This window comes from Sciurus vulgaris (assembly GCF_902686455.1).
Source record: "Sciurus vulgaris genome assembly, chromosome: 8".
NCBI classification, from domain to species: Eukaryota; Metazoa; Chordata; class Mammalia; order Rodentia; family Sciuridae; genus Sciurus; species Sciurus vulgaris.
Window position 1 is genome coordinate 89,533,038 of NC_136468.1, and position 24,788 is coordinate 89,557,825.

The 24,788-nt window shown below is 40.6% G+C and overlaps 1 protein-coding gene across 6 annotated transcripts in view; it reads left to right on the forward strand.

Moving 5' to 3' along the window:
• Positions 1–526: 526 nt before the first annotated feature.
• Positions 527–24,788, forward strand: part of CREB5 (cAMP responsive element binding protein 5) — a 392,310-nt gene continuing 368,048 nt past the window's right edge. Inside the window, exons 1-2 of one of the 6 annotated variants that reach the window (XM_079152559.1) lie at positions 527–655; positions 888–7,051. In XM_079152559.1, the coding sequence (XP_079008685.1) occupies positions 6,875–7,051 (177 nt within the window). In that variant the 5' untranslated portion in view covers positions 527–655; positions 888–6,874. The other 5 variants (XM_079152560.1, XM_079152564.1, XM_079152561.1 and 2 more) reach the window with 5 other exon arrangements.

Genomic DNA, 24,788 nt, shown 5'->3' on the forward strand with positions numbered 1-24,788 from the left:
GTGAAGAGGGGTGTCCAGGGAGTGCTCAGAGAAGCCAGCATGCAGGGAACACTGCAATGAGGTCATGACTGTCGCAGGCAAAAGGAGCTGGACATCTTCTGATGGGGGGAGGGGGAGCGTCCCGCATTTCTATTTGCAGAAAGTCTGTTCCCACTTCCTTCAGCATCTTCTGCCCAGCTCCCCCTTCTGACCCCCAAATCCCTACACCTTTCAGACCCTACCAGGCCCTCCCACGGGAGAGCCCGTGTCTGCACCTCCTCCGTGGTCCTGTCTGAAACCATCAGGATTGTTTCCAAGCTGACTCACACCACTAATGTCAGGGAGCCGTGTCACACGGCGCTGGGCTCTGCAAGCTGTTGCTTGCGCGGTCGCCGCCGCCGCGGCCGCCGCGGCTCGCGGGCGGGTGCACCAGGGTCCGCTCGAGGGGCGGGGCCCTGGGCGGGCCCGGGGAGGGCCCGCCCCCTTAGCGTGCCGGGCCCCGCCCTCTCTCCCTCCCTCCCCCGCGGACCGCAATGATTTAGAAGTTCAGGAATCCCACGTGACGTCACCGGGGGGGTGATGTAATGCACTCTAAATAGAATGTATTGTAATCTTTGCTCAGTCCAACGTGGTCCCTTCACCCGGGCTCCGCTCTTGCCTTCTCCACACTTGTTTGGTAAGTTCCTAAAAATACGGCTCGGCCACTTCTGGGGTTTTGCATTTAGGCACTTTTGTTGCACTTGCCGCGGGAGCCATCTCGGGAGTGTACTTGTTTGCAGGGGTTGGTTCTCGGCAGCAGCCGCGAGGTTACTTGGTCCAATGGGCAGGTCACAGGGCAAAGGAGTAGGGAAGATGCGATGCATATTTTTGGAGGGTGATCTGTGTTTGTAAACATTTTGGCGGACCAGAGGGAAGTCCGGCCCCAATTGCTGATGGACTGTGGAATTCTGCTGTGTCCTGTGGCCATCCCAAGGACCCCACGCCGTGTCCGTCCGGGAGCGCGTCTCGGTGGCCGCTGCGCCGTGCGACTAGAGGGATGCTAACTGGAGCCAGTACCGTGTTCGCCGCAGCGTGCGTGCGTGTGTGGGAGCGCGCGTGAGTTTCCCTGACACGGGGAACAGTTATGAATCGGGGGTGTGTGTTTGCCTCCAGAGACCTGGCAAGGTGCGGAACCCTCCAGAAGTGTGGTCAAGCGGCGGCCGCAGCGGCAGCAGCGGAGACGACCAGCCTGGAGCCTCGCCCCGCGTAGCCTGCTTCCCAGTGATGCGGCGGAACCCCCGGAGAAAGTTTGCAAACTTCCAGCAGGCGCGGCAAGGACGCCGGGTCACCAAGGGGGCGGGCGGGCAAGCGTGCTGGAGGCTCGCTTTCTACCGGTACCAAGCCGGCTGTTGCCACCTCTCCCGCAGGGCTGCCCGCTGCAGCTGGTGGGCGCGCGCGCACCCGGGGAGGTGAGGTCGTCCTCGCTGGGCACTTGACTTTCGCTCCAGGCGCTCCGGGCTCGAGAGTGGCGAGGCTGTCTGTCAGCTCGCGTGCTCTCCTCCATCCGCCTCTTTCTCGCTGGCATCATTACCTCTTCACCGCCGCTGCCCCAAATGACAGCTCGACTGGAGCCGCTGTGGCGCCCAGACAGTTCTCAGCACCGGCGTTGGAAACCTTCCTCTGCGGCAGACTCTCAACCCAACCACTTAAACTTTTTACGAAGTTCTCAGAGGGGCAAGACACGAAGGAACTGAAGAGATGTTTTCTCCCGGGGGCTGTCTGCCGCTTCTTTTGTGCCTTAGATTTATTTCTAGGGGGTGTGTGATAGATAAAGCCCCCAACTTACCCTGAACGAGTGCCGTCCCCACTTGATGCTTACTCAAGGCCGAGAATTGGAGTGTGCTGCTTGTATGTTTCGTGGTCAGAGTCTGCAGTGTGTTTGATTTTTTTATTTTTCCCTCTTTCTGACATGTGTCAAGGAATAAAGGCTGGAAACAGGTCCATTACGTCATTCTGCAGGCCAGTAAGTGTTTGATTAACAGCTTCAGATACTCAAGGATTCAGGGGCTTAGAATGCTGACAAAGCAACTCTGCTTTTCACTCCCACCCCCCAATATACTCATGCAATCGCCCATTCCCTGGGCATCTTTATTAACCTCTCTTCCCCATCCCTCCTTTTCCACCCCTCCCCCGCCCACATCGTTATCACTGGAGACCCGCCTCCGCCTTTTACAGCTTTCCCTGGGGCGAACGCTGTCCCTGGAGTGTGGGTAAGAGCTTCTGGTGTCTGAGGGGACCTCAGTACCTGATCAGCGCACAATCTGCCCTTTTCTATTATTTAAGAAAGTCACCAGCAAGCCCCCTTCACCAGGGCGAAAATGCTCAGTCCTGATAGAAAAGGCATCTCAAGAAACGTTTACAAGCATTATGATAATACAGCGTCCCTGCGTCCCTGCCGTGGCTTAGGAAAGTAACACACCGACAGCAAACAAAGTATTTAACTTTACACAGCGCCTGCCTAGAACCGTTTAACCCAAGAGGGAAGACTAAGGAGCCAGGAGCGGACTAAATCAGGTTTAGCAAAAAAGGATCGAGATGAAATGTTTTATTTCCAAAGTGAGGGAATGTGAGTGATTGAACTCAAAGTGCCATACAGTGAACGGCTGCACGTGTTGCTTTCTTGTTCTTAACCTTAAGTTTCTATGCTTAAAGAGGAAGCTACGTACCCAAGTCATTTAATTGAGTCAGAAGCTCCCTATCAGGCAGTTGAAATAAAAACCCTGTGTGTGACTTGTTCAAGGGCTAAAAGTAAAAAGAACTTTTTGGGTAGTGTGAAAACTGTGCAGCAGAAATCCAATAAAAATTTTACTAACAGGCTTTTGGATACAGGGGGACAGGGGACTAGGGTGCTCTCTGATTTGGAGTTCATGAAAGCTAAATAAAGGAAAATTTATATTCTGAATAGGTGGGAATTTCTTGAAGAACACATGTTTTGTTATCATCAGATCTACTTTCTTCAAAGTGAAAGCTGTGCTGTAGGCTAGGCATTTGTGCAACTCCTGTCTGGGATCTAATTGACATCCCCTCCCCAAGTTTGTGGCAGTATTTTTTATTTATTCACATCTAGAGATGAAATAGTATACCCTCCCACAATACATGGGCATCTAAATGTTAAACTTCTTGTTTGTGAGCATAAACCCAAAGGAAAAAATGGCCCAGGTCACGGGCACTGGAGAGTGTGATTAATGATCAGTGATTTAGTGATCAGTGATTAGTGGTTTTATTCAAACTGTTACCTCTGACCAGAAGCACACATCAGAGGATTAACAGGCTCTTTAGATAAATGCTCATTAGTGGAAGGGGAAAAGCAAAGATAATAGGCATGCACCCAGGGACAACTTTCGAAGAAAATCATTCCCGTCTTCAGAATAATAAGCTCTATTAACAGAAAGCCCTTTTAATTTAAAACTGGCTTTTATCTTGTAAATCAAAGTTAGATGTAAAAGTTTGTAGTGCCATTATAACCTAAATTTTCCCATATCCACTAGATGTGGATTATCTCAGTAGCGATATTTTTTTTTATTTAAATAAACAATTGGACCTTTAGAGCAGCTGAACACTGACAAGTTCTTAGCTCCCAGGGTTTGAAGGTGTCCCCCCTTCTGGGATGGGGCTTGCAGCTTGTGGACTAGATGGCGCACTGTTATTTGGTGGTGTGTGCTGCAGAGTGCAGGGGTGTGAACTGAGCATGTAGCTGCTTGTGAGGTGTTCCCTAACACCACAGAGTTGATTCTGTGCAGGGTTGAAGACTAGACAGTTCTACAAGTTTTTAGTCACATTTTCCATGTCAGTTAAATCTAGGGAGTTCAAGGCTACTGGAAAAATTAGTCTCATTACTAAAAGAAACTTAGAGAACGAGGGAGGGAGAGGTACGGGAGTCCAGGAGGTACCTCTGGGTTGCAGAAGTGAGTGTAAAATACGAGACTCCCCCCCCCCCCCCTTTTTAGTAAGAGCTAGTTTCACAGTCTTCTGGTCTGAAATATTGAGGCAAATACTCAGAGATTTATTTTCTTACTAATCTTGCTGGTGAAAAGAAGTTACTAGAAAGGAAGAAAAAAAAAAACTGATTTGGTGACTGCAGGAAGCAACACGTTGCTGATTTTATTCTCCAGATAATGGTAAGAAGATGTTTATTACTGCTTATTAACGCAGAGAAAGAACTTGGCACTTGGTTATGTGGGGTCAGTCTTGTGTTTTCAGTGATGGAATTTAGAAATGAATTTCTTAGTGGGGAGTTTTAATGTTACTTTGATTAGTTTCCTGGGACTTATAGCATTTTGTGTGAAAGGTGTGTGTGTGTGTGTGTGTGTGTGTGTGTGTGTATGTAAGAAAATCATGAGTTCTGATAAAAATATGCAATGAAGCATGTTAAGTAATGTGTCAGGTAAGAATTCCCTTTTCCACAAGCTTTTATGAATCACTTCAACAATTACTTGAGTTTTAATAAGGAGTTCTTTTTAAAAAGAAAGCTAAAAATGAGAAACAAAACAATAAAACCCCATTTCCCACCTCCAAACCTAGAGGTATACTTCCCTGAAGAAGGATGCTGTTGGTTGTCAGTTATTACTTTGGTTTTAAATTTTAAAAAGAACTCATCATGTTTCCCCCAATTTTTTCCCTCATTTTTCTTTGCTCATAGCATTTTATATAGATTTGATATTTTTTGAGTCCTTACTGATTCATGTTGATCTTTCTTTTTCAACTTCACTCAGAGTAAACATGTTTGATCAGTTTATAACATCCAAGCCAACTGACTTTTAAGGCAAATTACTGATATCCATAAATTGCCTGTCAAGTCAAAGTCAGTTGTAACAGTATATAGTTTATACCTGAGCAGACAGTGTAGAATGTTCCCACAAAAGTAGAAACCATGCCTTTATTTCTCTATCTCTGTGATGTTGCAGTAGTCTGTCAGGGAGACTTTTCCTGAATAGCTTTTCAATTATAGTAAGTAGAATATTTTTGTTATAAATTATGTGCCAGTTTCCCACACCTGTATGTTCAAAACCAATCAATCATGGAGTTTCGATGGCTATTTGTACTGATGTCAGGTTCTCAGTCTTCTGATTTCCTACTATAATTTACTTTTTAGTAGTGAAGTGTCATCATCCTATAGTATTTCCTTAGCATTTGGGGTTTTCCTTGTCAACTGAAAATTGTTTTGTGGGAGTGTGATGATAATAACATGGATCCTTGAATGTGCACTTTGTATCGGCGGTAGTTGGTTTTCTTCTGGTTGTATCTGTAGATTAAAATTAGGATTTGAGTGGACTTAGTATTTTTGTCATCTTCCCTTTTTTTCTTCTTCACTTCAAAGCATTGCTGTTAGTCACAGATTTAATGTGATCATGGCTGGTGTTTCCCATCTATATGCTGCTTTTGCTTCGTACAAATTGGATTTCTACAGCAATTTAAGATCTTTTTTTAGAGGCAGCTTTCTTGGATGAAGGTGGAACAGTGATCTCAGTCAATTCATTATCTTGTCCAATTTGACTATCAGCTGCATTATGGGAATCAACCAATGCTTTTATAAATTAGTGCTTAAAAATTTAAAACTAGGACTATTTCTCTGAATTCTCTTTAAGAAAATTATACAATTGAGATAAGGTAATAGACTCAGGGGCAGCGGCTTCAAATATTTAAGTGTGAGAAAGAAGCACTTTCATATATGCTAGGCATACTTAAAGGCAACAAAAAAACCTCTTTATGTTGCTGTTTGTAAACTAAATAATCTATCTGTGTTGTGGTAATGCTTTAAGTAGAAACTCTTGCACTTTAAAAATGACCTCATGTTTCATGTTTTCACTAAAGAGTTATTACAATTTATAATTAGGAAAAAAAATGGCAATTACTGTTTTTTGAGTATCTATTTGTATTCCATCTTTGCGAGTCATGAAAAAATTCAGAGAAAAAGAAAGACTTTTAGAAATTACCAAGTTATGATAATACTTCCAGAAACATGTTTAAAAGTTTTGAAGCCCTTATTGAAGACTCTGGCACTTTCAAAGTAAAACATAAAGTTTAGGGTAAATTTGTGAAGGTATAAAATATTACTTGAACACCTAGATTTTTTTTAGGGCTCGAGATGTAGCTCAGTGGCAGAGCACTTACCTAGCATGCGTGGGTCCCTGGGTTCAATTTCCAGCACCACAGAAACAGAACAAATGAGATACATATTTTAGTTACTTTTTTTTTCTATTTCATTAAGGTTTCTATTTCTAATCTCTACCCTAAAATTAGTAAAGGTGCACAACTATCATGTTGGTATTTGATTTGAGCTGGTCTTGGAGGGAGCGAAGAGTTCCTATGGGCTTGGAGAGTCTGATGGTGAGACAGAAAGCTTGTGGCTGCATGCAGATATTGGATTTAGGGGTGATCCTCCTAGCAGACCTCTTCGTTGAACAGAGAGTACCCCAAGACCTGGGGGTATCTCCTAAGTCCTCCAAGGTTCAGAACTAGAGCATGCCAAATGAGGCCTGGAAGCCTGGTCCTTTTCTCCAGGCAGGGTCCTTTTCCCACAAACTGGGCTGTCATAAAAGCCCTTGACAGGAAATAAAGCATAATCCACCACGAGTTTAGATGCTTTGCTCTTTTCAAGCCTTTTGCCACTAACATTTCAAAGACAAAATTTTTATCAGATCTTTTGAATGACCATATGAACTGTAGTTTTTATTCCATTAATTCTTATATATAATGGCAGTGTTAATTTTTTAAATATTGGCCTGCCTCATTGATTTTATTTTAAATTCTTCTTCATTACTATTATTAGACACACCTTATGAAATCTCACCATCCGGATTTCATTTGAGAGTCAACACTGGGAAAACCTAAAAATGGTCTAAAAGACCATCTTGGAATGAAGCAGTCACTTTTTTTACTCTCTGCGTTTTATTGTTTTTCAGGAAGGGAGCTGAAAATTATTTCAAGTTCATATAAATCATCTTTCTTTTTGTCGAATAGAGCAACAAGTACTCTGTTCACTCTAGCAGATGAACTTTTGCCCAGGACCTGTCTGCATATATTCTCTTTCCAGGTCAGTTTTAAAAGTGCGTGGAGGTGAACATCACTCCGTGAGAAGTGAGTTGCATCTGGAAGTGTGCTCTTTGAGGTCTGACTAGCCAAACTTGACTTCTCATAACTAAGAAAAATCATGCATGCAACCCAGAGGACTCCAGAGCACAAATATTTTATTTAGGATGATGTTTAGGATGATGTTTTATTTATGATGCTGTATTTAGGATGGGTAGCAAGAATGTCTCAGTAGAAATCTTGAATGCTTCTACTGGTTGTGTTGTTTGGCCTCACCCACAGGTTTCTTTTCCAGCTTTTGCATGAACGTTTAATATCAGAATTCAGGACTCTTTTATTCTTTTATTACACTGAGGGGTCCCTATTTTACAGGCATGATTTCTCGAATATAACACATTTAAGCCAGTTTTATGCTCTGCTGGCTTCGTCAGTGAGAAAAGCATAAGCAACAACAACAAAAATTTTAGTTTTTGTTTGAATTAACTGAGTGTAGAAGAAATACATTTAATCTCCCTTTGCCAGATTTGGTAGGACCATTGCGCTTTATCAAAACAAGATTTTTTTCTCTTTAAGTGTTTGGTTTTTAATAACCAGATACTAATCCATGCCCCGGAGGGCAGAGGCAGTGAGGAGAAAGTCCATTTTCACCAGGGGACCTAGGTGAAGAGGCTGATTTGCCTCACTGCAAAGACAACATTGTCCAGAAAAACATTGACTCTTGGGAGGAAAAACAATATTGTAGACTCAAGCTTCTAAATTCTGAGCAGGGAATGATGATGAGTCGAAGATGACTCTCAGAGTGCTGAGGGCCTCTGGGGTCATTTTCCCAACTACAACATGCTGAATGTTCTTTTCATCCATTTTCTACATTTCCTTTACGCTCATGTGTCTACATTTGTTTTTTAACATCTGTTCCAACTGCTCTGCTTTCAGGGGTAGCCTTACAATACCTAATCACAAACGTGTGCACAACAGAGAGGTGCTATTTTCCCATCAGGGCAATCTCTTATAATATTGCATCTTATCAATTGTCTCATAATTAATGAGACAACAGAGACCAAGTTTGAAGTCCAATTGATGGCATTGTAACTTTGGTTGGCATAGGTGACCCTGCAGCAATGTGCTTTATGGCAATAGGCAAAGCCTCAATGGAAGAGGGAAGCCCTAAGTGCTGCCTTGAACCAATTAAGCTCCTCTGTCTCAGTTTCCTTATTTGTGATGAAAGGTCCTGACTGGAAGTGTCTGATGGTGGGAGCCACATATGTAATGTTAGATGAAGTAGCTGTATTAAAAAAGTAAAAAGAAGCAAGTGATGTTCTTTTTGATAACGTATTTTGTTTAACCTAATATATCCAAAATATTGTCATTTTCATATATAATTAACATAAAAACGTTAATGAGATACTTTGCATTCTTTTGTGGCTGGGGTACTAAACTTTTGAAATCCAGTGGGCATTTTACTACCACAGCGAATCTCGATTTAGTGTAGCTACATTTCAAGTGCTCAATAGCTACATGTGGCCAGAGACTACAGCATTGGACAATGCAAGTCTGTATCATGGTTCTTATTCCTGGCAACCCAAGGGAACCACCTGTGGAGTTTATTAAAAATACTGACACCCGTCCTGCATGAGATTCTGATTTAATTGGTTAGGGTTGGGGCCTTGGCCTCTGTATTTTTTAAAAGCTCCTCTAGAGTTTCTAATGCATAGCAAAGGTTGAGAGCCACAGTTCTAACTGATCTCTAAGGAATCTTCTCTAATATTCTATGATTCTATTTAAGGAAAGGGATTGCAGTAAAGCGTTCATTCGGAGTTCAAGGGCAGCAAGCAGTTGTTATAGGCATCCACACCCTTCAAAGCATGTTGAAGCAAATACAATTAATAAAAAAAAAATTACAGAATGAATAATTTGGAAGATAATTCTTTGTGCCAGACATGAGCTCTGTTTCATATAAGTTGCAAATATGGGCGTTTTAAATGGTCTGCTTCCCTAGAAATCTGTATTTAAAATTTGATTTACATGCAGCTTCATAGAAAGTCTCTGTTTTGGAAGAGGTCAAGATCCCCACATTTCAGTTATTTGGCCAGGTACTACTTGATTTAACTGTTTTCGGAGGGAAGATCTTTACTTCATTCAAGACAGCTGGATTCCCCAGAGGGCTTTTTTTTTTTTTTCCCCCGTCTGAGATTTTAATAAGCTTTATGCCATCGCCTAGACCAAACTTGCTCCTGTCAAGATGTCAGTTACAACCCTCTAGACTGAAGGGACTCATGCCACTTGTTGCCTTTGAAAGTATTAGAAGAGCTGATGTTTCTCAGTGCACACCAGTGTACATACACATTCTGTGTATTCACTAAAGGATGTAAAGAATAAAAAGTTTCCCAACTCTTCACACATATTTGTGCAAAGTCAACAAGCAGCGTTGCTTGAGAAGGGGAGGAGACAGCCCGTTGTCGGTCCCTTGTGACTTCATGCTGCTGAGAACCTCTGCATTCCCGAATTCATGAGTCATTTCACCCTGACCCTCTCTCCTTATCCCCTGCAGAGTCATCTATTTCCAAATACGTGTCTAGTTGACCATGTGCTTTTAAAATATGACTTAAAACCAGTTTTAGACACAACATTATATATTTTTTTACACTCTGCAGTGATAATATTTGTGTTTCCTGTACTATCATTCATTGGAAGAAATTTACCCTCCATTAATTAACACATAGCTCTTATTCCCATTTTATAGATGGAGAAACTGAGGGAATGATGAGAGTTGGCATCTGGCTCACTAATTAGATATGTGGTCAGTGTGAGAAAAATGTTTACGTTTATTAGGGCCATGTAACCGAAATACAAGCACTACTCTGGGTGGACTCCAGGTAGGGATTTTCCAACTATTTCACTTATCTCTGTCATTATAAATAGCACTCTTTCTGTTCCTTTCCCACACACTCTTTGCACCTAAATGTTTCCTGGCTAATGGTTCTTGTTCCCCACCTTCAGGCTACATGTACCTGGATTGATTAACAAATACACAGGGTATATTAACCTCTTAACTTAAGATCTGTTCTAAAAGTTGCATGGAGACATCTGTTGCAAACCTGTGTTTTTTGTGGTATCTAGGGAAACTTTCTCTCAGGCTACATTGTGATTGACTGTTAGAAGACTCTGTGGAGAGACATGGAGATTAATGATGTTAAGTTGCTCATCTGTTTTGGGGATTGAAGGTAAAGGGTTTTTGCTATTCATTCACTGAGGCAAGATAAACTATAGCCCAGCTCCTGAATGATCTTTCATAAAACACTTTAGCTCCTGCTAAGCCAATGGACTGTCTTCCCACTTGGTCTGTTGCCATCTGCTTTTGAGATTTGGTTTTCGTTTTCTTCTAGTAATGATGGTGTGTTGGATTTGGTCAGCAAACTCTGTGCCCCTGTTTTCAATGGGTGGGATATAAGTTTTGATCAATAGTACAGTTTATGATCAGCACCAGGGAATAATTATTTTGTATCCTTTTCTAAACCTTATGTTAAATTTAAAGGAATATGAATATCTTCACATATTTGTCATTATGCTTATATGTACATAAATATGTACATGAATAAACCCCTGGCCAATAAGGGCCAGCACATTACAGGGTATATGCTTGTAAATAACTTGTCATCTGTTTTAGGATGCTTTGAATAAACTGTTACCCATTTAGGATAAACACCCATTTGTAACATTGATTTAGGTACATATTGTTGATTAAAGATATTACTAGATTTTAAAAATGAAAACCGTATTTAAGACACTTTTTTTCCCTAATGAGGCCTGTCCAAGCACACACTGTTTACAATTTCATCTTCCAGTTTTGTGAAGCCAGATGACTAACAACCACCATTCTTAGTGTTGTGCCCTGTGGACGTCATGAAGGATGATGGAGCACAGTGTTTTGGCACCATGAAGCAGCGTGTAATTTGAAATTGTACTTTTTGCTAAATACCCATGCTAATCTCCAAACCATTCAAAACATTAAAAAACCAAAACAAAACAGTGGACTCTGCTGACTGGATGGAGGCCGCAGTAGCAGAGAAGTACGATTAGTATTATTGTTTTCATTTGCTTCAGAAGCATTTACAAAAATCAGGGAGAAAAAAAATTACACATCATTACTTGGCATGTCCTATGGAAGGGACATTCTTAAGACAGGTTAACCCTTTAACCCAAGGCCCATTTTTTATTCTTTCTGGGAAAAAAATATATTTTTAAAGCACTAATGCTATTTAAAAGGAAGACTGAATAGTGATTAATGTGGATGGTTTATATTTAATATTAAGCACACATTTTAGGAGCTCTATTGAGGAAGTCTGTTTCTTAAAAAAACAGTTTTGGTTATTTAATGCTTTTTTTTAAAAAAAATAGAGGATTCTCAAGATTGGTTCTGCACTAATGTGAATATATTTGCCACTAGTGAACTGTACACTTAACAATTTTAAGATGGTAAATTTTATGTGATGTATATTTTATCCCAATTATTAAAAAGGACAATAAGGTTTGCTTGTACCCATTCCCCAGATGGGGAAGTAGATCACACAGAGCACTTATTCCATGTTAGGTGTAGTGGTGTTTGTGTTCTAATGGAAAGGTCAAAGTCTAAAGAGGTCCTTTGCATTTTGGACTAATGCAGAGAAGTGATCTGTGTGTGTGTGTGTGTGTGTGCGTGTGCGCGTGTGTGTGCATGTGCGTGTGCACATGTGCACTGTGATTCTGGCCTATAGAAAAGTCCAAGGAAGCCAAGAGTGAGGCACATGGGCTCTCTTCTGGAGACTGGCTCAGATCTGGGTGGACCCTATGCATAAAAAGCCGAATCATTTACCTTGAAAACAGCTATTTGGCCTTACTTTTCCCTTTCTCCTTGGATTTACTTGATTACCTTTCTTACCACAGGGTTACATTCAGCTATGATCAATGAAAACAGTCAGGTACAGCAGCTTTGTAGGTTATGTCATGGAACATAAGCCCGCACTTCACAGTGACACTGACCAGTGAGAAGTTGTTTACAGGGGACAGTCTGGGAGTTGAAAGTTCTGGAAGCAGATCTTAGGTGGAATGATGGAGGAAATGGGAGATATTTGACTTGGACGGGAGAAGGCTCAGTCTCGTACCTAGCATCAAAGAACACTCTGTGGACAAGAAGAATACTATTTTCTGACTACAGGGAGAAATAGTGAAAATTGGAGGAAAGGGGGTGTTTTGCATGGGGGAATGGAATTAGCTGTGTTTACCATTTTGGCTCCAGAAAGAGGTGAATTTTGAAACAAGTATACCTATACATCAATGCAAATGGACTGTCTCCGAAGTCAGTGACCTCCCTGGCTGTTATAAGCAGAGTTTCTAGAAGCAACATGAAAAAAGACTGAGCCAGTTTCAGAAACATGAAACTGGCACATGTTCGTGAGAGGGTTCTTGGATTCAGAAACCATGGATTTCACAATGGAAACTTCTTGAACTCTGAAGTTCTTTGTAATGCTATAGTATTAAACACACAAACCTGAAACTGCCGTGGTTGAACATGAATAGTTCAGCCTACATGCATTTGTGAACACATTTTGCATGCAGTTAGTTGGTCCTGCCTGTGGGTTCCCCAAGTACAGATTCAACCAACCTTCGGTGGATTAAAAATATATGAAAAAAAAATGGCATCTCTACTAAACATGTAGGTTTTTTTCCCCCTTGTGATTACTCCTTAAATAATATAGTTGTTATGATTTAGATCTTAAATATCCCTCAAAGGCCATTTGTTGAAGTCTTGGTCTCCAACTGATGGTGTTGTTCGGAGGTGGTGGAACATTTAGGAGGTGGGGCCTAGTGGAAGGAAGTGAGGTCACAGGAGATGTGACCTGTAAGGGGATGAACTTATAGCATCAAGGGTGCTTTTTGTTACCAAGAAGTAGCAATAATCACCAATAAAACTAGAAGCGCTCTTCCTACTAAAATATCAGAGCTTTGCTTGAGCTGAAGTTTCTCTGTGTGGTGGTCTTGGGGGTGGGGAGGCTCTGCTGAAACACCTCCCTTTCTTCATTAGACACTTACTGAGCATCTGTTTTGTGCCAGGTCCTAGGGTCTGGTGATCACAATGAGATATAGTCCTTTATCTCAAAGAACTTACTGTAGGGAGAGATGCCAAATAAATCACTGTAATTTAGTGTTTCGGGGGGGGGGAGTTCTGGAGGCAGATCACCCAGTATAGGGGGTGTCGTGGTTTAGGTAAGAGCAGAAGGATTCTTGGGGTAGATGGTGCCAGATTCAAAAGCCACATAAAAAGGAGAATCAATATGACTGAGGGATTGATCAGCTAGAAGAGGAGGGAAGAGAAAAGAAGCTGCTCATTCTGGGGGAAGATGGAGTCAGGATGAGTCTGCCTCATTCATGAAGCTTGGGCCATCTTTCAGGTGGTGTAGGAGGGGAGGGTCACTGGGCCAGGGCTTATGTTATAGTCCTTGAAAGAAAAAATAACTGGAAAATAAACTCAAGAGCAACCCTAATTAAATATTGTAATGTATCCATTGGGTCTCATGGCAATACAGTTTGGAGAGCCGGGTTCAGAGAGTAACCCCTATAGGCAGAGAGGCACCCCTCCTTCCAAGGTGGCACTCACAGGGGTCCAGGGTTTGGTGGGGCTTATTAGTGTCCTGGGTTTGCTCTAACAAAATAGCACTAATTGGTCAATAGAAATTTTATTCTTTCACAATTCTGGAAAGCAAAAGTCAGAAATCTAAGCAGGATTGGTTCCGTCTGAAGGCTGGGAGGGAGAAGCTGTTCTAGGCCTCTCTACTTGGTATGTGAATGGCCACCTTCTCTGTCTTCATGTGGTCTTCCCTCTTTGTAGCTGTCTCTGAAGTCCCACCCCCACACTTTTTAAAATTGGTACATTATAGTTGTATATAATGGCAGGATTTGTTGTTACATATTAGTATGTGCCCATAATATAACAATAAAAGTTCTCCTTTTTATGAGGACAACAGGATTAAAGCCTGCCCTAACGACCTCATTTAACCTGATAGGTTGGTCAGTACCTTATCTCGAAATAAAGTCACATTTGGAGGTACTGGAAGTTAGAACTATAACATATTTCTTTTTTTAGGGGACACAGTTCAACCTGTAACAGCACATGTGCCACTAAAGAAAACTGCACTCAGGGCGTGGACACTGTAGAAACTGGCAGATTCGGAATGGTGTAGATCATAATCAGACATTTTTAGCATGAGGGAAAATAATACTCCAGTGGACCACAGAACTATTTGGAACAGCTCTTCAGAGATGGGAGTCCACATATTGCAGGTTAAGGACAAAGCCAGCGGGCTGTAGTTGTGACTCAGTGGTAGAGCACTTGCCTAGTTACGTGTAAAGTGCTGGGTTCAATCCTCAGCACCACATAAAAGTAAATAAATAAAATATAGGTATTGTGTCCATCTACAACTAAAAAAAGAAAAAAAAAAGCCAGCAAAATAAGAATGTCTAAAAAATAGATATAAACAGGTTGCACTGATAAATGAATTTGCTAATGTGTCCTTGGTTTGGCCTTGAATTTATCTCAAGGGTTTATGAAAAAGCAAAATGCCAAAAGGGCAACACCAACTCTTTACCTTGAGAAGAAAGAATTAAAGCCAACTATAATTTGTCACCCTGGCAGGCTTAACAATTATTGTTTTGATATGCTAACGGTTCCTGACAAGGACAAAAACCACCAGTTCTCATAAACACACACACACACATACACATACCAGATTGGGTATAGATGTTTCAATGTAGGAAGGAAAAAAAAAAAGATTTTCTGGTTGTTGATGGACAATTTGTGCCTATGTGCTATTTCTCCATTTCACAATAAAAACAAAGAAGAAAAAATTCTGCACTTAAAAAACACATTATAATAAAATGACAAGTGACCCAATTAAATATTGGGCAGGGGCTATAGAAATAACTCAATGGTAGAGTGCTTGCCTAGCATGTGAGAGGCCCTGAGTTTGATCCCTAGCACCATAAAAAAAAAAAAAAAAAAAAAAAAAAAAAAAAGACAATGGATCTAATAAGGGAATTTTTAAAAGATATACACACAGACAATAAGCACATGAAAAGATGTTCAGCATCACTAGGTACCAGGATAATACAAATTAAAACCACAGTGAGATACTCCATCATGCCTGCTAGGATGACTAAATGAAAAAGACAATAACAAGTATTGATGAGGATGTGGAGTAATTGGAATTTCATACATTATTGGTGGGACTGGCAATGGTATGGGCACTTTGGAGGACAGGTTGGCAAGAAGTTAACAATAAACCTTATAACCCTATGATTCCACTCCTAGTTATACCCCAAGAGAAATGAACACATATGCCCATGCAAAAACATGACTGTTCACGACAAGATTAACTGTAATAACCGAAAAGTCAAAGCAACCCAAAGTCCATCAACTCATGAGTGGATAAACAAAATACAGCTTATCTACATATTGGAATTGTATTGATAAAAATAAATTAAGAATGACATATACTACCATATGAATGAATCGTGATCCCTTTCTGTTAACAAAAAAGAATTCAGGTACCACGGACCACATATTGTATGATTCCATTTACATGAAGGGTGCAGAATAGGCAAATCTGTGGAGACAGAAGATAGATCTGTGGCTGCCTAGAGCTGGGGGTGGGGTTGGGAGCTCAGGGGCGACAACTGAAGGGTGTGTGATTTCATTTTGAATTGAACATGTTCTAAACGTCTTCTAAAATTGATCACAGTGATGGCTGTCCATACCCATGAAGAGTGCAAGGCTATTGGATTATATGTTTTAAACAGGTGAATGTGTGGTATGTGAATTTTTTCTCATGAAGCTATTTTAAAAAGATAACACATCACAGGAAAATATAGCATGTTGAATTCAGTTGGAATATATGCCAATAGGATATTTTGATCCAACCACATTTATGCTTATTTGGGATGAATGTATCATGATGAGCCATGGAGAGGGGTTGCTGGGAGCATTACAGACCTCAGTAATAGGAAGTCAACTACGAAAAATTTTATAGCATGTATCATATGTGACCAGCCTACACCTCTTTCCTGGGCGAGAGTCTTAGCATCCAAATGGACCCTAGATGGACTCCTGCTCTTCTTTAATTCTCAAATGGCTCAAGTATCAGTCCTCATGCTAGTTCTCCTCCTGACACGCCCATTTCAGTGGGGGCCACCACTGTTCCTTGGGCTCCCAACTTGAAGTTCATAACCATCACTGACATTGTCTTTTTTCTCAGCATCTTGAACTTGTCACTGCCAAGACTCCCCTTGAGCAATGTCCTGTGCTCAATGTTTTGTCCTTCTGCTCTTTTTCTAACCAGTTCCTTCTATGAACTGAGAATTATTTATTGAGCCTTTATTAGGTCAACTTTCTTGTTCAATATGCCATCTCAATTTTCATGACAGACCAACCCACCAAGGAACTAGAATTAAGCTCTTGTATGAGTGAGGCTCAGCAGTTAAGGGAACACTTCGTGGCCACCTCCAGCACACTGGAACCACATGCACACCTGCGTACAAGTGAGCATGCTCTCTCTCTCTCTCTCTCACACACACACTCACACGAACACACTCACCTTCTGCCTGGAGAAACACCCTTCTCCAAGGTCCGTCTCAGTCATGACCTCCTGATCTCCAAAACCAAAACCAGAATATAAAATTAATTCATTCCTTAGGGCTTTGTTAACATTTTCCTTATGACTTTTTTAAGACCGTATCTTCTAATTGTGCTTATTCCTGTGTTCACCACATATTCTTTCTCCTGAATGGGAAGTCCCATAACTGCAAGAACTGAATGTTCCAATTTCGATTTCCTTCAGAGAACCTTGCACGTTCTCAGTGGTGACCCAGCAGAGAGTAGGTGGTTGATTCATGCTGAGTGATAGGATGAAAGGGACTCTTGCATATTGTTGCTATGAATTTCCTATCACCAGTATGTGACATTTGATGGCTGCTGAGTGTTCCTGGATAGCAATGGCAGCAGGAGGTTTTACAGGTTTATTGATAAGGTCACCTTCCCTCAGCATCACTTTATTTTAAAAACTTTGTATTTAAAGAGATATGGTCATAATATGTTAGAAATACAAAAGTGGGGGTGGGTAAATTGCAGAGATTCTCACAACTCTAAGGAATCACTGACTTTCCATTTTTACATTTCCTTGCATGCCTTGGCCAGAGGTGAACCTAATTTCTGAATAGTTTTAATCATAGCATTGACACATTTAAAAATTCTGCTTTCTTCACTTAAAATTCTACCACAGACATTTTTTCATGTTGCTGCCTAGTTTTCAAAACTGTGATTATACATGATATTCCATTGAGTTGCTATACCATAATTTCTTAACTATTCCCTATTGTTTGACATTTAAATGTGCTGTGTATTTTTTTTCATGATTATAAAAAAATACATGGCCAGTCTTTTGGCAAGGAAAGTACTCATCTCCTTCCCTATATCTGGTTGAAAAATTCTTCCTTTAAGGTATAGCTTGGGCAAAATTGTGACAGAGACCAAGTTTGTCTTGGGCACCCTCATGCTCCTCTTCTTCCTGTGTCCCTGCTTCTTCTCTTCTGGACACATTCTAGACGTGCCTATTAGTGCCCGTTGCTGGGACTCAGGGACCTGTCTTCTTCCCCCAGAGACAGACCTGTCTACTGTAAACCTCTTTCCTTCCTCCCCTCCTAGTCAGGCTTCCCTCTCCTCCTGGTGCTTCTCCAGAAGTTCCATCTTAGATATTCAATACTCAATACATATCTTTTCTGGGGTTATAATTTCATTACAAGAGAATTTCTGGGGATGATGTGACAACCCATCAAAGCACATGTTAAAGTGGACCCTGGCTCTCTTTAGCTAGGCCTCTTCCCGGTTCTAAGGAGATGATAATGAACCAAATAGACAAAATCTCTAAGCAAATAGTTGACCAGAAAATGCATCAGATAGTAAGTGCTAGAAAGAGGTCAAGCAAGTTGCATGGATAAGGTGTGCTGTTTCATCTTCCTGGGCAGTAGTGCAGGAGGGCCTTGCTGATATGGTGACATAGGAGTACATAGAGAGAGGCTGAAGTGTGGGCCACTTCCTAGGGATATCTGGATAGAGTGTTCTAGGCAAGGGAGCTACTGGTACAAAGGCCCTGGTATGTTTGATGGTGTGTTTGAAGAACTCCAAGGAAATGGATGTGAACATAGTAGGTAGGGTCTTGTAGACCATGCCATGAACTTTGGGTATTAGTCTCAGCAATATAGGAAGCCAGTGTATAGTTTTGAGCAGAGAGTCTATCATCTATAAAGCCCTCCCTTGTTGTGGTTGAAAAGAAGACCGTACTGAGTGAGGGTGGTGGTGGTGGGGGGACTGGGTAAGTGCGGGGGAGATGGTGAGAACAGGGCTTATTTTGAAGGTAAAACAGACAGGGCTTGCTGATGGATTAGTGTGGAGGTCGTATTAAAGTTTGTATCCTGAGACACTGGAAGGATGGAGCTACCATTAGTTGAAGATGGCAGTGGAAAAGGTTTGTTGGGGGGGGTACCAGGAATTCAGTTTGGGGAATATGTAAGGAAATGTTGAGTGGACAGTGAGATACTGAATATGGAAGGGGTCTGAGGTGCAGATACTGCTAGAATTGGGACCACAGCCTTGGGTATCGGACAGCCCAGCCTCCTCTAACAACACACAACCCCTTACTCAGTGGGCCCCAAACACTGGAATGTTCGGTCCTTGGAAACCCAACCCCTTCTCAGTCACAGGGCCCTTGCACATGCTTTTGCTTCTACTGTGACCATCTCTGCCTAGACAACCCCTGCATCTCCCTGATTCTAATCTAAATGAGGTCCTCTTTCATAGATCACTAAGAAAAACATTTTTTCTTCACAGCATTGAAACTGAAAATTTGAAACTTTGAAACTTTGAAAAGAAAAAGAATCGAAGGCTTATGTGAACTTCCTAATCAAAATCCCCCCACCTTCTGGGCAGTAATTTTCCTTGTTGGTAATCTTATTGCATCCTATGGACAGCTCTTCCCCACACCCCAGACTATTGTATAGTGCCCTTTGAGGAGACCTATCACTTATTGCTTGCCATTTTACCAGGGCCTATGAGACCAGGCATGGCAGGGAAGGGTGGGCATGGTGTGGGTCTGAGCTGCCTGTGGCCTCCTCTGTTTTTCTATAAAAGGTCTGTTTCCTCCAGCCTTTCCTCGGAGATTATAGGAAACAATGGCTTAGGGAAGAGATTTGATTTACCAAGAAAGGGTTGTTAGCTCACAGAAGAGCTCTAGGCTTCTGTCTTTGGCAGAGTAGAACTGTAAGAAAAACAGGATTCAATTAGGGAATGGTGGGATTTCAGAATGCCTGTGTTGTTTTACAAACACACTTGTTCTGTGAAAACATATTACACTTGTATGTAGAGAGGTTGCTGGTTGGTTGATTGATGTGTAAATATGTATAAGTTGGGGAGTTTCATAAATAAGGCCCCTCTTTTTAGATAATATTTTTTGGGGAGGCATTCACTCAACAAATATGTATTGAGTGTTTACAGAACTCCTTATGGAGGAGGGCACTGGGAAAGCAGAGAGAAGGTCCTTGCTCTTATGGAATTCACAAAATTCCTTCACCCGTAAGATAGAGATTATAATACTATCTCCTTCTATAGTTGTTTTGAGAAGAATAAGTGGCCATGAATTTGAAAATTCTATTTGGGTTTTAAAATGCTATATAAATTATGAACAGCTATTATGATTGATGTACTGAATTTTGCTATTATCCTCTTTGGGAATAAATTCTGAGTAATTATTTCTAATTCTGAATATCCTCCATTCATATACTTCCTAAGTTATTACCTTAAAATTTAGGGAGCTAAATCTCCTTTCATTCTCATTCTAACAAAAAAGAAAAGAAAATGTCAAGTATATAGTTTGGGTTTTAGGTGATTGTATTAGTTAGCTACTGCTGTGTAACAAATTAGTTTTTGTAGGTCATGAATCTGGGTGTGGCTCTGCTGGGTTCTCTTATCAGGGTCTCACACAAAGCTGTAATGCAGATGTCTGCCAGGAACTGTGAGTCATTCCAAACCTCATCTGGGGGAAGATCTACCTCCTGACTCACATGGCTGTTGCAGACTTCAGGCTCTGCTGGATATTGGTGTAACATCGGCTCCCTACTACTGGGTGCTCTTCATAGGGGGGCTTACAACAGGGCAGCTGGCTTCCCCAAGAGTAAGCAAAGGCTCTAAGAAAGAGAAAGTGAGAGATGGAAGTCTTAGTCTTTTTTTGTAATCCAGTCTCAGAAGGAAGTGACGTCCCTTTTCTGTTCATTGGAGGCAAGTTACTAGGTCTAACCTGTACTCTGGAGGAGATTATGCAAGTGTCACCAGCAGGTGGGCTCCTTAGGGGACATATCAGAGACTGCAAGTCACAGAAGTGCTTGTGAATAACACCATGAGTTAGTGCTGTGTCTGTGGCACTAATAATGCGGTCATGTTCGAAATGACAGAAATAAGAGAAGCATTGTTTCCTGAAGACACAACAGTGGGGACAGGCAAGGAAAACTGGTACTCAGACCTTCTAGATTTAGAATTGGAACCAGTAAAGAATCCTGATTCCTTCTTTTACTTCTAGCACTCACTCTTCTTTGGATATTTACCACCTCTCCATTGAGAAGGAAAGCATTTGGAAGGCAGGTAAACAAAGGTCAGTCTTTCCTAAGCAAGAGTAGTGAAATTAAATTATGTTCATTTAAATTTGCTAGTTCAGATTGGGATGTCATCCATTCACTTCATTACTTTTTTTTTTTTTAATCTTAACTTCTACTTTATTACTGAGTACTTCCATATACATTCAAAAACATAAATTTCATATTCACTTATAAGGTTTTCATAGTTGTAATTTGTGTCTGCATAATTTTGAACTTCGCTTTTTTACTTAGTTTATCACAAGTAGTTTTCATCTAACAAGGCAGTTTTATTTTTATTTTTTAATTAATTTTTTATTTGTTCTAATTGGTTATATGTGACAGTAGAATGCATTTAGACACATTGCACACAAATGGAGTATAACTTCTCATCCTCTGGCTGAACATGGTACTGAGTCACACCAGTAGTGTAATCATACATGTATGTATTACTTCTGATCTACACTTGAAACCGAAGCCCCTGGGTTCAATCCCCAATCCCCAGCACTGAAGAGAGAGAGAGAGAGAGAGAGAGAGAGAGAGAGAGAGAGAGAGAGAGAGAGAATGAATATATTATTCCAGGTATAGAAAAGTCCTAGTGCTATGCAAACGAGTGAGTTGTTTTTTTTTTTTTTGTTGTTTGTTTGTTTGTTTTTGGCCATAGTTAAAAAAAAAAAAAAAAAAAAAAAAAAAGCCAGTTATGGTCAGTGCATAGTGGGCAAGGGGCAAATGCTCCAAGATGAGGTTGGAGACCTGGGCAAATATCCAGTCACGTGAGGTGTGGTGAGCCAGTTGGGTGTGTCGATTTAAATCTAAATGCAGTCTTACAAATCATTGCAGGATTTGCAGGATTTGCAGGATTTTGGGGTGGCTGCAAACAGCTATGATCTTTTTGTTGTGGTGGTGGTTCTGATTGCCTTAGCTATATCACATCCAGCTGCTATTGGAAAGAGATTCTGACAACTATTAGCCAAAAGCCATGTTTGGGCAAACATAATATGAGCACTGAAACTTTATAATTGGATGTTATAATTATGCCATGTGTATCACAGAGTTGAAGGGTTGTGTATTTTGACTGGCCAATGGCTAAGGCAATGTGGCAGAGGCATTTGGAAAGAGGTCCTCACATCCCAGGGATTCCTAGTATTACATTAGTTTCATGTGATGGAACTTACAAGAAACTCATTCAGAAAAACACCCAGTGTAGGAGTCACTTGGCATATCCTGTGCATATCTTCTGGAACAAGAAACATTCATTTTTTTTTTTTTTTTTGGTTGTGTCATTTATGGCTCTTGCCTGTGACTTTTTTGCAAGGCAGCAAGCACACAGGCGATTTGGCAGTGGTCACCTGGGGTTTTAAAATGAGAGCACATTATTTAAAATAGTGGTCTTGGTAACTTCTCTTTCCTCTAGATTTTCCCCTGAAGCTGACCTTGTGAGAAAAACGCTCTGAAAAGAAACAGGGCATCTATTTTTCTTGAAAGAGTAACTGGGGATTGTTTTAACATGAAAATGGAAAGTTTTAACAGGGAATGAACCAATCCCAGTTCCCAGATGGACTGGCTGAGTCAAGATGAATGTTAACTGGCTTGAACCGAACAGTGAAAAATGATAACTTTATCTCAAGTTCAGAGATTCCTTGCTTTCTTTTTGAATTTTTAAGGTAAATTTACTATTTTCTGATTTAAAAATACTCTTCAAAATGCAGAAAAATATAAAGACAAGTCTAACCAAAGATAATGACTGTTGGTGATTTTGATGTTTATCCTTCCTATAACCTGTCTTTATACATCCATATCATCTAGTTATAGTTCAGAGAGCATTTGCATGTGTCTCTATCTTTTGGCCATTTTTTTTCCTCTCAGAGCATTTATATTTTGCTTATGGAAATTAACCTTTTTGAAACATGGAAAGGATGTGTTCCATAATCTTCAAAATTTAGAAACACAAGTAGAACCATATACTTTTTTAAAAAAATATGTATTTTTTAGATGTTAATAGACCTTAATTTTATTCATTTATTTATATGTGGTGCTGGGGATCCGAACCCAGTGCCTCACACATGCTAGGCAAGTGCCCTACCATTAAGCTACAACCCTAGCCCCCCCATATACTTTTGATACCAAAGGTTTTTTCAAAAAAATTTTTGTGGTTTCTAATTCCTGTTGTAGTGGTTTATTTATCAACGTGTAAATTTGCACACACAGCATGCTTTCAGAATAGTGCCATTTCTACTTCAGCTCGGCTACTCTTCCTTCTATTTTTCTATTTCCCTCTTCCTTCTACTGTCATAAAATTTTTAAAAGATCCAGACTTCTACTTATCTCACTTCACTCAACTACACTTTTTGGTGGCAGCCTGCCAAGGAAACCACAGTCTGAAGAGACTCTCATATGAGAAGTGAAGAGGGTCAGTAACACTAGTTGGGAGGAATAGTTGACAGAGAAATGGCAAGCTTCTTGTTTATGCCATTTCACGAATGACCTTCCCCACGCCAGTTCAGAGGGAGCCCGCTGCGTTTGCTGGGAGTCGTCTTGCAGGGATCAGAAATCCCAGGTGGCCAGAGGCAACTCAGTTCATCTGGGCTCCATCTGCTCTTCTTCATTTTATGATGGAGATAATAATACCTCAAAGGTATGCTCTAATTAATTATTCTTAGAAACTGAAAATATAATGACTAATTATTATAATCACTAGATCATTAACTTTTTCATTCCTTTTATAGTAATTTTATCAAATGCCAAAATTCAACAACCTGATCCAGTTATTTGTAGACTTTTTAAAATCTATTATCTTCATAGCTTCATTGTAATGTTTTTTACCCCATGCTAAGTGAATTCCTTGATATACAGAAATTTGAAAATTTGTTGAAAGTATTTAGAAAGATTTTGGAGTTCTAAGTGCAAAACAGCAACGATAACAATAAAAACAAATGTAATACTCTGGATAACCACAGATCATAGTAACTCAATGGTAAAAGGGAAATATTTCAGACTGTTGATTTTTAAACCATATTAACTTCTTTTCTTTCATTGTGAGTCATCTAATCTGGGGTGGTTAGTTTACTGGTAAATAATTATACCTAAGACTCTTATTGTCTACCTAGATATTCAGCAGAAAAGTTGTGTGGATATAAACAATTTGAGGAATGACAAGTTCTGAACAGTAGCCCTGGCTCTTGTTGTATGGTTTTAAGTTTGTAACTGTGAATTAATTTCTTAAAGAATTTTTTTATAGTTCTAAAAATTCATGTAATTACTATGGCCCTGAGTTTATGATAGTTAAATCAATGGATATTTAGCATCAGTGAGTTTTTTTCCCTTGAATGCTGCTGTTTAATGTTGTTCAATTTAGCATATGAAGATCTCATTTCTCTCATTAGAGCACACCCAACTTGAGGGCAGGGGCCGTGTGATATAATTCCTTTCAAAGCAGAGGTTGAATGAATGTTAGAAGTATCACCCAGACTGCCTGGCTTTTATTTATTTATTTTTAAAAATCTTGCCTCAACCTATGACTAGCTGTGAACCTGTGGATACTTAGGTAACTGCATGCTGACTCAGTTTCCCAGACTATAAATGGAAAAATAATACCTTCCTTAATTGACAAAGCTGTCATGAAGCTCAAATGAAGAGAACGTTCTAGCGGGGAGTGGGTAGCCAAAAGTTTTGCGTGGTCTAGTAAAAATTCAGTGTCATTTTGCAGAATTGCTTTATTGCCAGATGTAGGGTCGTCCGTGGAGATGTGTATTTTGACCTTTTCCCCTCCATTTTTGTCAGGGAGATTTTGCATACCGATAAGAGCTGAGAGTTGATTTAGCAGAGTTATTATGGGATGTTTCTGGCTCTAGTGGCCTCCGGTTTCTCCTGGCCTTAATATGAATGAGGAACATATAACCAGCCTCTTAAATTTAAGTGTTAGCTATATCATCTTCATCAGGAGAAAAAAATTCAAACATTTATTTTCCATGCAAAGGGCAAGTTTTAGTGTTGGAGTCAATTTATTTCTGAAACGATCTCATTTACCTGAATGAGGA